The sequence below is a fragment of the Carassius auratus genome, unplaced genomic scaffold, assembly GCF_003368295.1.
Source record: "Carassius auratus strain Wakin unplaced genomic scaffold, ASM336829v1 scaf_tig00011901, whole genome shotgun sequence".
NCBI classification, from domain to species: Eukaryota; Metazoa; Chordata; class Actinopteri; order Cypriniformes; family Cyprinidae; genus Carassius; species Carassius auratus.
In genome coordinates, this window is record NW_020524250.1 from 160,390 (window position 1) to 177,619 (window position 17,230).

The following is a 17,230-nucleotide window of genomic DNA, read 5'->3' on the forward strand; positions in this document are numbered from 1 at the left end:
AGTTGGACCTTTCGTAAATTATTAGAAAGGGAAAGAAGATGGTATAGGAAATAATAACTAGAGGGTTGGAAAAGCTAGATTCAAACTTGCCTGATATAAGCAAGCATAGGGATGCAACCATACCATTTTTTCAGAACCGATCCGATACCGAAATTTCTGATTATCTGCCGAAACCAATCCAATCCGATACCAGTTTTTTTTCAATCAATGTAGAATTTCTGTACTTTTGTTTTGATCTGATCATCACTCTTTTGTGTTAATCATACACTACTTACATATACACAACTTCATTTTAATGAAAAATAACAAATGAAAAAATATATAATCTTAAGCCATGTTCACACCAAGAACGATAACTACAAAGATAACGATATTAGCATCCACACCAGCGAGCGATATCGCCTGTTTATTCTGAGGGCACGTGTGTCTCCCACTTTAAATCCTTGAGCTCGTTTTAGCAGGATTGATTCTGATTGTCTGTCAATGTTTGTATAGTTCATCAGTTGGAAAACATTTTTTCTGAAAATTATTCTAACAATACCGTTTGTCTATGCCTTCATCGTTACAGTTGTAATGTGGACTCTGCTAATATTTAATATTGAGAACGATTTTTAGAACTATATCTTTATCATTATCTTTATAGTTATCGTGCTTGGTGTGAACAGGCCTTTAATGTGACAAAAATACTATTATAAACTAGGTTAGTGGAAAATTCAGCAGCAAAAGATACTATAGATTCTAGAAAAATCACCGGTGCACAATAATTTAATAAAATCTAGTGAAATATTTTATTTACAAATAAAAGTGAATAAGTCTAAAATCTTGTTAAATGTTACACATTGCTCGGCTCGAGTTCAGTTTGAGTAAATGAATTACTCCAGGATATTAGTTTATTTTGACTCAGAGGGAGTGTTAGCCACATTAAAAAAAAGTAAATAACTTGAGTAATTAGTGGATTAATGCTTACTGGAGACGTGAACCGGTTCAAACCATTCAGTCCGATTAGGTGAACTGGTTCAACCTGTTCACTAAGAAGAATTGGTTAAATCAAATTATTTGTTCGCGAACCGGATATCACTAGTACAAAGGGAAGAGATATTGATTCGTAGTTCATTAAATCCGTGTGTTAGTCAGAGGTGTCAAGTAATGAAGTACAAATACTTTGTTACCTTACTTAAGTAGAAATTTTGGGTATCTATACTTGAGTAACTATTTTTCAGCCAACGTTTTACTTCTACTCCTTACATTTTCACGTTAGTATCTGTACTTTCTACTCCTTACATTTTAAAAATAGGTTCCTTACTGCTATTTCATTTCGGCTTGTTTTCATTTCGGCTTGTCATCAATAAAAAAATTTTAAAAAGTCAGTTTCTCATCTACTGTAAAGTTTTCGCTGTTCACCGCTCATCACACCACAGCTGTTTCCTCCAGCGACAATCTAGCCCTTAAGACTGACATATGAACGAACTCATACTTAAATTGTACTTATTTAAATATACTTCATTTAATCATACGTACTTTATACATACACTACTGTGCAAAAGTCTTAGTCACGTTAGTATTTTCACCCAATAGAATGGTGTTCAGCCAGTTATTTATATATTGTGCTGTAGTGTGTCAGTTTAAAATATCAGTATACATTTCCAACCATTCATTTTACCGTTGTCAGACTGCTTGTGCATTCAAAATCGCACTAGATCATTATTAAAATTAATGGCAAACTGATATTTCTCTACTGACACACAATAGCAAAACATATAAATAACTGGCTTAAAACCCTTTTTTGGGGTGAAAAGGCTAATGTGCCGAAGACTTTTGCATAGTACTGTACTTTACAAACGACATTGTTGCTACTTTATAAAGAATGAGCATACAATAATTCACAGGACTGCTTAAAGACAGTGACAGGCAGCACTCATTTTAACTAAATATCAGAATGATTGACAGAGATACAGTAGAAACATTATGTGTGATTTTGTGTTAAATAATGACCCAGATTGTAAAATACATTTATTAGCCTTAGAGTAAGGGAAGCACAACTTGAGAAATGAGAACATCCAAGGAGCGTGTGCAAACTATGGATTTATTTTAAATATTTGTAATGTTCTTGTAATGGCTCTTTGTTTTTTTAAGTATCGGTTCAGGCACCGTTTAGGCACCAGTAATGTTTTAAAAGTATCGAAATGGCACCGGACCCTACTTAAAAGTTATTATTTCTTACTACTGGCTCATTTACCAAATGGGTGCTTTCTCCTCGTCCTCTGCTAATTAAGCTCCTGTAGGTAGTTCGGTAGCGAGACGTTTGAATAAATTAGCGTTTGACAACGCGATTGACAATGTTGTGATAAGTAGGCTATGCCAACTTTGTAACTCCTTACCCCCCCCCCCCCCCCAACAATGGACATAGCAGACATATGTAGCAAATACAGGAAGGTATCAATCAAGAAGGTATCAGGATTATGAGTTTTATTTTTATTTTTTGATTAATCACTTGTATTAATCATTCATTTTGACAGCACTACTGTTTATTTTAAATAGACAACCATACAAGGGTAATTGTTACAAAGCCTGCCCTGGGTACACCTATGTTCTTGTCCATTGCCCTCGCCGATTCCTGCAGCTAAGCTTGGATGTACATTTACATTCCATTAAAGGTTATTGATGACATGCCTCTGAAGTTTGACTTTTTGCACCATTACAATACTTATAGGCAACTAGTCATCATATCTCTAGTTCTTTAATGTATTTGCATTGTATTAAAGTGCGTTAATTTTCAATGGGCATATATGCGCCTGAAATCGGTAGCCTAGTGCATCCCAAATTTTTCAACATGAACATTTTAATATAACATTATAGTCATTATGGCCTATGGCCTTTAGAAAAATGTTTTTTTGAGGAGGTGGGGTAGTGCACAATAGGCCCCTGTGGCGTGGCCTAAGCTTTTGTTCTTAATGGCATTTTTTTTCCTTACATTACTTTTACTTTTATACTTTAACTAGTTTTGAAACCAGCATTTTTACACTTTTACTTGAGTAAAAAGCTTGAGTTGATACTTCGACTTCTACAAAAGTCTTCTTATACCCTAGTATCTATACTTCTACTTGAGAAATGAATGTGAATACTTTTGACACCAGTGCTGTTAGTTTATTGAGCCTTTTCTTTGAACAGTTTTAAACCTCAGTTACTGTGCGCTCTTGAAGTTTCATCATTTTAACTGTAGTAACCGAACGCAACACGCAGTTTGATTGCTGAATGGAGGATGACAGACAGCCACAGCAGAAAGAAGAGTTTATGTGAACTTGAATTGAATGATTTCAATATTAATCTGTACCTCACATGGAACTATGGAACAGCTTCAGAATCAGAACACTTGAAATATGTGCAAGAAAACGTTTTGGTGCTTTATAATGGTTTTTGTGCTTTTTCGTGGATTTCGTGGAACAATAACACAGATATGTACAATATCAGATTTGGATCAGTCTCGTCTGACGAATACCCGATCCGCAGAAAATGCCAGTATCGGAGCCGATATCGATCCCGAGTATTGGATCGATGCATCCCTAAGCAAGCACCATAGTTTAATGTGTCAGAACATATGCATTAGCCACTAAGCCACAGTTCCAACATCAAACCATTTTATTTCTAAATGAATATGCCTCTCTAAGCCTACAGGTTAGATCGTGAACTAAGTTAAAGGGATAGATCACCCAAAAGTGAAAAGTCGTTAGCTCACCTTCGTATTGTCCCAAAACTGTAAGACATTCTTTTTTAAATGTATAAAATAAAAATTGTTGACACTTTACTTAAAGGTCCCGTTTTACGCGCTTTTTTGAAGCTTTTATTGTGTTTACAATGTGCAATATAACATGTGTTCATGTTTCGCGTGTAAAAAAAAAACAGCATTTTTCACACAATTCACCTATCTGTATACTGCTGTTTTTACTGTCACAAAAACGGGCTGATGACTTCCTTGTTCTATGAAGCCTCTCCTTCAGAAATACGTAACGGGTTCTGATTGGGACAGCGGTACCTGTGTTGTGATTCGACAGCAGCTGAGAGCAGGCTGCCCTCCTGGTAACGCGATTGGGCTAGAATGCACGTGCTGGAGATGTATTTATAGTCACAGGAGTGTTTTTACTGACGAGATGCGCATGAAAACCGCATTCGTTTTTTTGCACAGCCCTAACATCTAGTTAACAAAGCTAAACAGCGTTGCCCTTTGTGTAATAAGTTACAGAAACTGTTAAACGCACCAACTTAAATAATAAAATAAACTTACCGGTTGTGGTCCATAAACAACGCCTTCTCCAGACAAAGAGGGAACTGCTCCATCTTTCAAGAATAATCTTTGTGCAAATCCAGCATTAAACTGATTGAGATTGAGAAAGTTGTCCTCAGCAAGCTGTCCTCAGCAAAATGAGCTGCACATAGTTTTACATGTGCATTATAATTTTCGGGAACCGAGTTAAACATAAATTGTAACCATTAATCTCAAAGTACAGTGTTCCTGGGAAGCCCAAACAAAGATGATTGGACTCAGAGATGAAAAAAAAACAGCGTTTCAACAACATGGCGACAAACATAAACAGCTCTTCCTTCTTCTCCGTCGGAGCGCAACAAGGCCACGTCCCCTGTTTGTGAATTCATGTGGGCAGTGGTTAGTCAAAAAAACTGTTTTAGTGACGTTATTACTGCAGGAACTAGAAGGCTGTAGTCCAAACGGGTCGTTTTTTGTAGGCGAATTCTGTTAAATCAAATATCTCGCTTGGCATTGAACTTTGAGCTTTAGGATTTTACAGATATTATTTATACTCTAACAACAAAATTACACACTAACTAAAGTTTAAAACATGGAATCACGAAGAAGGGGACCTTTAAAGCCTTAATGTGCAAGGGTATAATGCATTGTAATTATTCATAATGTGAGTCGTAATACATTATATCTTGTTGTAAATAGTATAACCAAATATAAAATACATAGTATAACAACGAATTGATAAGTGTTATAATGTGTATAAAGTGTTACTGTGGCTCGGTGGTAGAGCATTACATTAGCAGCGCAAAAGGTTGTGGGTTCGATTCCCAGGGAACATGTTAGGTAAAAAATGTTAGCCTGAATGCACTGTAAGTCGCTTTGGATAAAAGCGTCTGCTAAATGCATAAATGTAATAATGTATTATATGTGATTACCACTATTCATGAGATTGTACATTTCATTATAATGTGCATTACAAGGCATAATTAATGCATTAAAACACTTTTATAATGCATTATACCTAAGGGATTTAAGTAAAGTGTTATGGAAATATTTTGAAGAAAATTGAGTTCAAACAAACAAATAAAAAAAGTCACAAGAAAGTCAGTCATACAAGTTTGGTACGATGTTAGGGTAAGTTAATGGTAACTTAAGTTTTAGTAAATTATCCCTTTAACTGGTGAAATAATTGTTTATTCTAATTCTTTTTATGACATTTGAACTTAAATTAACCAATTATTTATTGAATACACATGCTCTGTTTCAGAACTTACAAAAAAAATGTTTCTTTTGTATGTAATTTTTAGAGTATTGTGCTGTTAGCTTAGCAACATGCTAAAGTCAGACGTCAGTCTTCCACGCAGAGCACTACTTGTGTGCCACAAAGAGTTGCCGCCTATGTAGAGAATTCTGAATTAGTCCCTTATGACTTTTTCTTAGATTCTGGGAAATTTTAGGGTCATTTAGTTATTTTTCATATTGTTGTCGTTTTATACATATAAACAAATGCTTAAGTGTTAGAATAAAAAAACAAGGCACATTTATGTTGAAATTAGGAAATTGATGAATGAGAATTGTTTCATTGTTTTAAATTGATGATTGAATTTTGTCTGTGTGCCATGAGTATCATTGTTGTGACCCCCCTACCCCCCGCCCCCATAGCAAACAGTGCCAATCCTTACCCTGTCCTGCCCGCTTGGTGCCATGTGACAGAAGGTTCAGACTTCTCAGTGACTGCCACTGCCACTCAGGACCAAGGCTTAACTCACACACTTAGTATTTAAAAATATCGCTCCTTGCTGATAAGGAGGGGTAGGAAGTCGTCCTTTTCTCTCCTCCAGCAGGGGCTGATGGCTACACCTGTCTTTTTTTCGCTCCGGGGGCGAGTTTGTTTATTTGTGTGTTTTGTGGCAGAGATGCCCTATAGACTTCAGCTCAGTTTGGGGCATTCCACTCAACGGCTCCTTTCCCCACTCTTCTTCCCTGCCTGCCTCCCCTTTCTCTCTGCGGCAGCCTCGCTCCGCACTGCCCCCTCCCAGCTCCAATCCCTGGAAGTTTGGAACTAATGAACTGACTGCTGAGCTGCCGCCACGGAGCTTGGTCCCAAACTATACTGTACTTCACACTCGATTTATTCTCCAGATGGCAAGACTACGCAGCCCTGCCGGGAGGGGCCACCTCTTCCACTGAAGTGTGAAAGTGGACGGATGTTGTTTTCGGATCCTCTGTGATCAGCTCCAAGCTCCCTCAAACCACCCGGCATGTATGTAGAGAATAAATCCCCCTGCTAACGGGCACACTCGAGCTGTGATGGCTGTCTGTATGTTTGTGTGTGTGTGTGCCCTTGTTGCTTTTGCTGAGGTGCAGTGTCACTGGCATTGGCACTTGTGTTATCTGATGCACTCACCGGGTGGTGGTGGCTGATGCTTGGAATCATGACAGTTATCCCTGCTCTTTTTTTTTCTTTTTTTTATACCTTTCTCTCCCTCGTCTCTACACTCCTACCCTTTTCTACTTTAGTCAGCAGAGCTAGTGCAAAACATCTTGCCGCGCAACAGGTTCACTGGTTCTGCAAAGTCTGATGGGGATGTGTTTGCTTCTCAGAATTTAGATGCTTTGTAAGATCAAGCTGCTTTAAATGATGGATTGGTTTCAAATATTTAACCTGCAGCCAAACTACATTTGAAAAAGATAGGTACATTACAAGCTGTTACTAAAAAGTTAATCAATTTGTTAACAATTTTATATGTATAACATTTTAAAAAACAATTATATAATATTGAGTCCTTTGAAGGAATGTAATTTGACAGAAAAATTAGGAGTTTATGAATATGAATATATATATGAATATTAAATGTGAACCGATAAACTTAAAAACTAGTAAGATTTTTTTTTTTTTTTTTTTTTTTTATCAAAAGTGACAGTAAAGGCATTTATAATGTTACGGAAGTTTTATATTTTAATTTTTTTTAAACTTTCTATTCATCAACAAATCCTGCCAGGAGACCGCAAACTTTTTTCAATAATAATAATAATAATAACAACAACAACAACAATGTGTTTACTGAGCGTCATGCCAGCATATTAGGATGGTTTCTGAAGATTCTGTGTTATACTGATGACTGGATTAATGGCTGCTCAAAATTTAGCTTTGCCATCACATTATTATATTACATTTAGAATGTATCCCAAAAGAATATGGTAATTTAAAATTGTAATAATATTTCACAATACAACAGTTTTTTTTTCTATTTTTGATCAAAAAATTGCAGCATTGGTGCACGTAAGAGACTTTCAATAGCCTAAAATGGTAACGACCCCAAACCTATAAACTGTGGTGTAAATCAAGCTCAAAAGAAAGTTAATAGCACAAAGATATTAATTGACTGTAAGTGTGTGATTTTCTAAGAGCTCAAATGTTTTGACTTTGTCACAGCAGACTGTCATGTGTCTATGTTGTGCCATTTGTTATTTTCCTTATCAGCCCTGGTGGTGGCAGTAGATTAAATGATTTGGGGAAAAGAAAAGTCTCACATGGCTTATATTTTAACATATGCAATCAGCAGTTCATATATCAGTTGTGACTTGCAGTGAAGATCCATAGCAGTGGCTCCCTGTATGAGAACGTTTCTGTTCTCTAGTATACATTCACAAGTGCAGCGTGCATTTTCTGTTTGTTTGGACTGGCTTAAATAATACACTATTGTAGTCTTATATTTCAGTCTGAGCTCATTTGAAAGTGTAATACTTTGGCTTCCTGTCAACATTCCCAATTTACCATAATCTATGCAACCAAATGTTATCTGATATAGAAGCTTAAAATGCAGTGCCGGCATTTTGAAGTAATCTAAGATTTCCTCTGCCACACTCTCACTGGGTCGGTTCAAAGAGGGAGTGCCACAAGGCATTGCAATAGTGTAGATTTAGTGAGCGTTAGTGTACGCCACATCTCAAATACTGCAAAATAATCAAATTTAGCCTTTGAGCTCATTTGAGCTGGGAGGTTGCTGAAGAAAGCTGTCCTGGTGCTCATGGGTGGCTTTTGGTGTGATGATCAAATGTCAGCATTTACTTATCCTCGTGTCGTACAAACCTGTAAGACTTCCTTTCTTCTGTGGAACACAAAAGGAGACGTTCATCAAAATGTTCACGCTGCTATTTTCCACACAGTCAAAGTAAATGATGCCCACATACAGCAAGCTCCAAAATATGTGAGCATGCTTTATGTGAGGAAAAGGCAGAAGTTTAATCACTTAATGTCACATTTGAAAATGTGCATATTAAAATGTTCACTCAAATAAAACTTACTGTATGTTACTGGGCTCTTTTTATTTTTGAACTTTTTGTTATACGAAAAGGAATAGCTGGGAAATTCTGCTAAACGTCTTTTGTTGTGTTCCACGTACGAAGGAACATCGTGCAGATTTTGACTGACATGAGGGTGACTAAATGATTACAGAATGCTTATTTTTGGATGAACTATCCCTTCAAGTAGAGTGGGCTCTCATCAAAGTGCAGCTGAGGAACGTTCCAGAGGAACACAGGGTGCTCTACTGCCAAGAGAAACAAACGGCGATCTGAGGCATTCACACAGAAAATGGATCCCTAGCATTAGTGAACTCTGATAGCCTGTGTGCTGCCAGAAACTGCCTGCCAGTCAACCCTGTGGCATGTGTGTATGTCATACTAGGGTAAAGTTTACTGAGGGGTCAGTGAAGAAGGGTGGTCCTGATTCCTTGGAACTGAATGAGGGAGATGGTGACTGAGGAGGAGATTGAAAGATTTCTTCAACCATCACAGTTCTGACATCATCTTTGCTTTTTTATGTAAATTAAATATTATGACATGATAGGTTGGACATCTGGTTGTGTTTTTGTAAGATCTGGTGTGTGAAATCAGAGAACTAATGAGCACTAATGGGAGGTAATTCTCCCACAAATGAGAATTTTCTCATTATTTGCGCACTCTTATGTTGTTATAAACTGTGTGACTAACTTTCTTCAGTGGAACTGAAGTTGAATTTTGGCACACAACAAAATGAAACAAAAGAATTGACAAATATTTAGAAAGGTAACATAAGCACTATAAAAGCATCATAAAACACATGCATAAGGAACAAAATTTCATTTATTGCCACAAGATGTGACAACCAATGCAGTTTTATGTCATTGCTGTGTCTTGAGGTCCCAGGAGTGAATAAGCACAAGCGCAAATGAGAAAAGACTAATGACACACATCTGTCTTCTGTGAATCCTGTGGAAGGAATCTGAGTAGGCCAGAATAAGCCATAATATCTCATTGTATCTCTCATAATTTGCAGCCATAACATGGAGATCTGTCTTCATGTTGTCACCGTGAAAAGGATGCATGCCAAACATAGCTGCTGTATTATATGCAACCAGACACTTGAATGTTATGCCTGATGCATGTAACTAAGATAAGTCATGAGATATGTGTAACGAGTTTGCTGTGTGTTAGTGATATCTACTTGATCTGGAGGGATTTCTCCGTCTCTCACTATAATGAATGTTTAGGAGAGGTGTTGATTTGTAATGGCTTCATTCAGGATGAATGGATACATGTGCTCTGAGCAGAATAATAACACATGATTGGAGATTGTCTCCATTATAAATGTACAAGTTTACATATGACAAAAACTATGCAAATTGATTTGCGTAGGATCTATTATACAGCATCAAACACTGTTTTTTATAATGCCAAGAGATCATTTAAGTCCTTTACCGAACACAGTAATACAAATTATGTTATTTTATTTTAATCTAATGCAGTGCAAATCAGAAAATGTTTTTTTTTTTTTTTTTTTTTTTTTTTTTTGCTTGACATAATCTGACTTGGTAACACCCTCATTGTTTGTGTTGGATAAATGCTAAATTGTTTAAATCATAACTGACAAATTGTCCAGATGATAAAATGTTTTTTTAATCATGATTTACTGCCGGCCCTCCTAATATTACCACTGTTATCTCCAAATATTTTATAGGCTAAAGGAACGCATGACTTTTGAAGATCCCTTTGTGTTCAGTTTGCAATTCAGAAACTCTTACGATAAACTGTAAGTTGAGGACCACAATGTTAGTTTAGACCCGACTGTCTAGACTGTGTTTTGGTTTTAATCTGTTTTGCTAGTATATCTGCAATGCTTCGGATGTTATATAGAAGATTTCACAGCTTTGGGCTTGTGTACACATTCAGTTTTGTTATAAAAGTGGTTGACGACATTCACTAGATTTACACACATGCTTTAGTTTAAGACTGTTAACCATTAAAATACTATTATAGTTTGTATTACTTTACATTACATTTTCATTTTAGTTATTTTTTTATATATATATATAATAACTGTTATTTAATATGTCAAGTTAAAGAAAATGAAAATAAATAATGTATTGGCAACTATCTGAAGTACATTTTAGTTATAATTTGTAGTTAGCTATATAGGAACCTCTCTGTGATTCATTGTGTCCAATAGCTTAATGTTGTTGTAATTATTATTATTATTATTATTATTATTATTATTATAAGATCTCCCATGCTTCACATGGTACACTTGACATGGAAAGGTGACTTTATAACACTCTGGCAGCAGGTGTGAACAACTCTAATGGCCAGAAAATTGGAAGTCAGTTACTTCCAACACTCCTTGTACCCCATGTACTCCATGTAATGCCACTTTTTAAATCCTAGCAAATAACATGCTCCCTTTAACCTGTTAAATGTCACCCCGTCCCGTATACGGGACGCCTACGTTGACTATACTATATTACAATCAAATTTAATCTAATCTTGACAAACTATATATCATTGGAAAGGTCTAAGACTCCCAAATATATATTATACCAATATTTTTTGTTAAAAATTCTGTAGGAAAAGTAATAGATCAATTTATGACAAGAGTGCACCCTCAGAAATCTACATTACAAAAGGAGCTTTGACCTTTGTTTAAAAAAAAGACTTCCTCGTTGCCTTTTTCTCTATCACATTTTAGAAATCATCAGAAGTTATATATCACTTGAAAACATAAAATCTCAAAATTCATCCTTCAAAACCCATTTTAAAATCAGACATTGCATTACCATGTAAATGGCACATCAAAATCATGTTACAAAATGTTTTCAGTCATGAATTATAAGAATTTAGGTTTGTATCATGCACATTCAAGTCTATCTTCAAAAACGTGAGTGACAGTTAACAGGTTAAAGAAGAAACTGGATAAAAAAATAAAAAAAACCTTTGTGACTGAAATCTTCAGAACATGGCCAGATAGGCATCTGGGTTAATGTTTAAAAGATCTAGATTGTACCACATTTTCAATGAATAAGAAAACTTTCCATGTTTCTCTTACCTGTGTGATTTTCATGATGCGTTATATTCTCAAAAGTATTAGAGATGTTAGATAAACCTTCATCAAATTAAAATAAATCAGAATTTAGAGTATTTTTTACTATTTATATATTTTAATAAACAACAGGTCTAACCCTGTATATAGTGTTGACTGCCTTCGTCAAACTTTTGTTATTGCTGTTTAACATTTTATTACATTTAATGGTGTTGTTTGTGTTGTTTCATTAAATGTAAATGTACTGTTATTGCAACACAACTTAAAACACTTATACAATCGTAATTCGCTTTGAAAAGTTACAAAGATCTTTACTTTGCAATGTTAAGTGTTTTCTGTTCATCTTTGAATAAAACCATTCTCTCAAGAGTTGCTACCTATAAAACTTTGATACAGTACAAAACCCTGAGAAAAAAAACTGAGCGTTTCCCTAGAGGCGCAGAGATCCTTCTGTTCCCACTCGCATCACAGGCTTCGATGTTTTTCCTTCAGCGCTTCAGTAGCAGAAGAGACTCTCACATGCTGCCTGCATCACAAGGCTACACTGTTGCACATTGTTAAGAATCATTTGTTTAAGTTGAAGTTTTCAGTGGCACAGCTATCAGACGTGTCGATTGTGTTGCTTAAAGGGCCGGTTATGATGACCGACATTTCAAGTGCTTTGAGAACTGAAATAAATGGTGCCCACGAACAGCAACTGTGGACGGCAGATGCCGAACGTGACCTGAGGTCCCATCTGAATGCTCCATTACAGTCACCTCTCTATCCTCTTAATTCTGGGAGTCCAGTGCAGCCCAATGTATCACAAAACGCTGAGTTTTGAAGAAAAGCACATATTGTCCCGCTCTCATTATCGAATTACAGCCGTCTGTTTTGATTGGCAGAGCCGGTCAGTAAAATGTGAGCTGCCCGAGCAGCACTCAGAAGTAGTAACAGATCATTGTTCAGCCTCACAGTGTGAGGAGAAGTGGTGATTTTCGAGAGGCTGAGAGAATCTAGCAGCGAGCCTTGCGGGACAGGCTTCCCTCTCATGCGGAACCGGACAAATGCAGAATCAGATGCTGGATCTGTTAGCCATTCATCTGGAATAGAGCTCCAGATGCCCAGTGTGTCACCTGTCAGACCCTGTCCATGAGACATTGTTTGCTTAGATTACACATCTAGGGAATCAAAGGCACCATCTCTCATTTAGTTACAGCTCATTTTTGGAAGATGTTACAAAGTATCACAGTCAGTTGCAAGAAGCTGGGATGAAAAAATAAAAAAGAGTGAGAAACGTTAAAAATGAAAACATATCAAATTTTGTTTCTTTTTGTCCCTTCCTTTCGTATTTCTAATAATTCAAATGTATAAGAAATCATTATACATTTCAAATGACATACAAAGCCCCCATTTTTCCTGCGCTTTGATTAGACACTGAATAATCCAAATGCGGATCCATTGCTTGGCGTATCGCACAGTTGGAGTCCAAATCCTCTAAAAATGCGAAGGATCTGGCCTTTTTTTAAAATGAGAAGTCAGCGTCTACAAAGTCTGTCCTTTGTTTTGAGTGTTTTGTGGACGTGCTGTCATGATACTGTGTTGAGCTTTAATGATGGGCTTGATGGAAAGAATCAAAGATCCCTCAAACCTGCAAATCTCCTGGTCACTCTGTGGGATGCTGGGTGATTGGGGAAGGGTCTTTTTGAAGCAACTAGTTGGACGGGTTTCCATTAATGTAAAACATTTCAGCTTTCAAAGTACTTTTATTCCTGCTCGGAATGGCTGGGTCCCCTCAGGAGCCCGAGATCTTCTCGAGAATGTTCTTTGTCATTTTACTGTGAGGGAAGATGAGTTAGTGAGCCCTTCCCACTGATAGAAATTCAAATTTTTTGATGTCGGGAATATCAGTTCAAAGCAAAATGTAGTGATAAAAAGCAGAGAATCGTGTGGCATGAGGTTTGCTATAACATTACACAATACAGCTGTTATTTAATTGTGATTGGTCAATTTCTAGCTACGCTGTTGACTTTTGACTCTTGACTTGATATAGGAGCCTTTTGATGTTGATTTGTTACACAAAGCCCCGTGTTTTTGTTCAAGAGTGAACGTGATATCAGCCATACAAAGCACATTGTTTAAGACACTGAATCAGTCTTGGATTATACTGGAGGACTCAAACTGGATCCACCATGGAACAGCTTTACGAATACTGAGTTATGGCTTCATAAACCTGTCGGGTCTCCTAATATTACCACTGTTATCTCCAAATATTTTATAGGGTAAGGGAACGCATGAATTCCTTTTGAGGATCCCTTTGTGTTCAGTTTGCAATACAGAAACTCTTACCATAAACTGTAAGTTGAGGACCACAATGTTAGTTTAGACCCAAGTGTCTAGACTGTGTGTTGGTTTTAATCTGTTTTGCTAGTATATCTGCAACTCTTCGGATGTTATATAGAAGATTTCACAGCTTTGGGCTTGTGTACACATTCAGTTTTGTTATAAAAGTGGTTGACAACGTTGTTATTTTAGCTCTAGGTTGAGGGAATATGAATCCAGACCGGTTGTGATTACCAGTCCGAAATGAAGGTTTTATAGTCCAGACTTAACTTAAAAGAAGCTTAAAGATTTGGACTAGAGATTTACCATCTTTTACTTTTCATGACCAGTACTGATGGTTCTTTTTAAGTTTCTGTTACCTAACATGCAGAACCCTTTTTTTTTTTTTTTATATGCGTTTTCTGACGCTGTAATACCTGGATGTCTATTAAGCTAAAATGTAGTATGCCTTATAATATTATAAACTGTATTAATATATTTATAATAATAATAATAATAATAATAATAATAACAGTTTATGAATAATAAAAAGATTAACTATTATTTTTATCATCATTATTATTAAATAAATATATTAATCAAATAAAAAAGCTGATTAACCTTAGGCCAGACCATAACATGAAAAACATTTTATGAATAGATAATAATAATGCTATAATAAATATAACATTAAATTTAGCATGCTATTATTATTATTACTCAACTATTATGTATTTATTTATTAATTCTTTCTTTCCTCCTATTCGTTGTCTCTAAAGTTGATGTAAATGCCATGTATTTGGCCAGTTTATGGCCATTATGGTCTGGGCTAAGGTTCAACAAGGTTCTAAGTTTTGGGGCAGAGGTGTCGGTGGACGGTGTAAAGATGACCTAGGCCAAGGAGTTCCTCATTCAAGTTAAATTAACCCCTCAGCCTTGGCCCCCCCTTCTCTTTTTCTCTTGGCCTTTCTCATCCCTCCTCTGATCTAACCTGACAACTCCTGAGCTACTGTTTCCTCCTCCTGCTTAACTGAGACCACATTTCCCTTCGGATGGAGTGCTGTGTTCAGACCAATGGAAAGCTCTGGATTGAGCTGCATCTGGTTTGAATCTTCTGGCGTGTGCTGCTGTTGTCAAAGTTCGGCCCTGGAACTTGGCTTTAACTTTGATTCTTCCTCCCTCCACTTCCTTTGGTCATGTGTCTGTGGTGTTTTTGTGGAAGACTTGTGTGCAAGGCTTTTCACTTTATGGCCTTTGGTGAATGCGCTGTATGTGGTTGATCCCTGTCGCTAGATGTTTCTCCGCACTGTAATCCCAGGCGCCAACCACCACTTCCCCTGTAAATTCACATAGCCTCCTGTTTATCAGGTAAACACAACTCATGGTCCAGTAGCAGAATAACATATAATAAACTCTGTCTAACCTACTTTCATTCAATTTTTTTTTCACGTTTCATAGCCACAACCCTGTGTTCGTGGTCAAACAGAGTCTGTATTGTGTAACACATCCATTCAGTGTCCTTTTGCAAGCGCGTTATGTGTTTATTACATCACTGAATACTGCATAAACAGTCGGGTCAGTCTTTCATTTTGTGGTCGAGCATGCATTGGGGCATTTCCATTCTTTAATAGCAGCTGTGGTGAAGAAAGTATTTTTTGACACAATGGCACATAACATTTTTATTTATTTTTTCCTTTTTGACAGGATGCAGCACGGAAAACTATCCCAAAGATGCTGGCCGAGTTGGATCTGGGACGTACGGAGAAGTGTGTGCGGGTGAACTCGGTGTCCAGCGGCCTGGCTGAGGCTGACATGGAGGTTATTCTGCAGGCAGACGTGCTCCCCACAGCTCTCATGCTGCCAAAGGTGGAGGATGCAGGAGAGGTGCAGTGGGTGAGTGAGTCTTCTAGCTTTTTAAATGAGTAGTTCACAAAAAAAAATAAAAAAAATAACAACCTATAGCCATAAAAAAAAAGCACTATACTGTATGTCATTATTTACAATATCTTCTATGGAATACAAAAGCAGATAGTTTGAAAAAATTCACTTTTCCATACTTAGAATTTATACAGTTAGCAGCCATGACTGAAAAATATTTAAAAGGAACCATAAAAGTAGTCCATCAACCCATTTTTTTCTACGTCTTACTTAACTATGCCAGCTGTTACAGAGCAACATTTTAGTCTATATTTTCTGAAAAGCATCAATTTTTTTTTTAAATTGTTATAAACTTTTGGTAACACTTTACTGAAAGCCTTTACGTATAATGCATTATAAAAGTAGTTTTAATGCATTAACTATGCATAGTAATGCAAATTTTAAAGCATTGTACAATCTAATGAATCATTTTAACCACAGTTACATTATAATACTTATCAATTCATTGTTTTACTATGCATTTTAAATTTGGTTATAATTATTTACGACTAGATAATGTATAATGTATTGCGACATACATTATAAATAATTCTAATGCATTATACCCTTCAATAACCCTTTAGAATGCATTATACAGAAAGGCTTTAAGTGAAGTGTTTCCAAACTTTCATAATCATCCTTCTTTCAGACTTGAACAGTAGTGTTTTTCCCAAAATTTTATCAGTACATTAGTAAATATTGAATTGTGCATTGAGGATTCTTGTTTCCATATGATTATGGTCATATTATAGGTAATGTGACCTTCTTGATAATTTTATCCCAAAGATGTAAGTCTACCCCTGTTTAATGTGAAAAATGAGAAACTAAAAATACTTGTATTTAGTATTTTCTATCATTTGTAAAGAACACAACACCCTCTGAACTCAAAGGGTAAGCCGAAACCACAGGTCTTTTCAAAGCAATAATAACAATCTTTTCTGTTAGTCTGTACAGAGGACTTGATCCCTGTAGTCAGGCCCAGGGGAAAAATGGGGCTGTATATCTTGGCATCAGCTCAGGAAAGCCATGACATTTTAAAGCTAGCTTCACAAGGCAGATGTCACTAAGTACTGCTTTACCCTGGAAACACAGGGCCTCTTCAGTAGACTTACACTTGGGTTTATTGAGTTTGCCATTGTTCAGATTTTAAAATCAAAGTAGGTGGACACTCATATAGATCTCATTATCAGATGGTTGGCCAGTCAGTCAGTGACATTACAGATGGTCTCAAAGCTTGCAGACTTGGACTGAAAACCACAAAACATGCTTTTCTCCTGATCACCTCCATGTGTGTGTGTGTGTGTGTGTGTGTGTGTGTGTGTTACAAGAGGTGTTGAGGATTCTTCCAGACGTCTGTTCGTCCATCAAAGCAGGGCTTCCTCTGCCAGGCGGCCCTAGGA

General features: G+C 36.5%; 1 protein-coding gene across 1 annotated transcript in view; it reads left to right on the forward strand.

The window, feature by feature from the left end:
* Positions 1 to 17,230, forward strand: part of LOC113073317 (citramalyl-CoA lyase, mitochondrial-like) — a 61,030-nt gene that overhangs the window by 32,218 nt on the left and 11,582 nt on the right. The window contains exon 3 of the mRNA XM_026246216.1: positions 15,618 to 15,806. Coding sequence (XP_026102001.1) covers positions 15,618 to 15,806 — 189 coding nt within the window. The remainder of the gene's footprint in view (positions 1 to 15,617; positions 15,807 to 17,230) is intronic.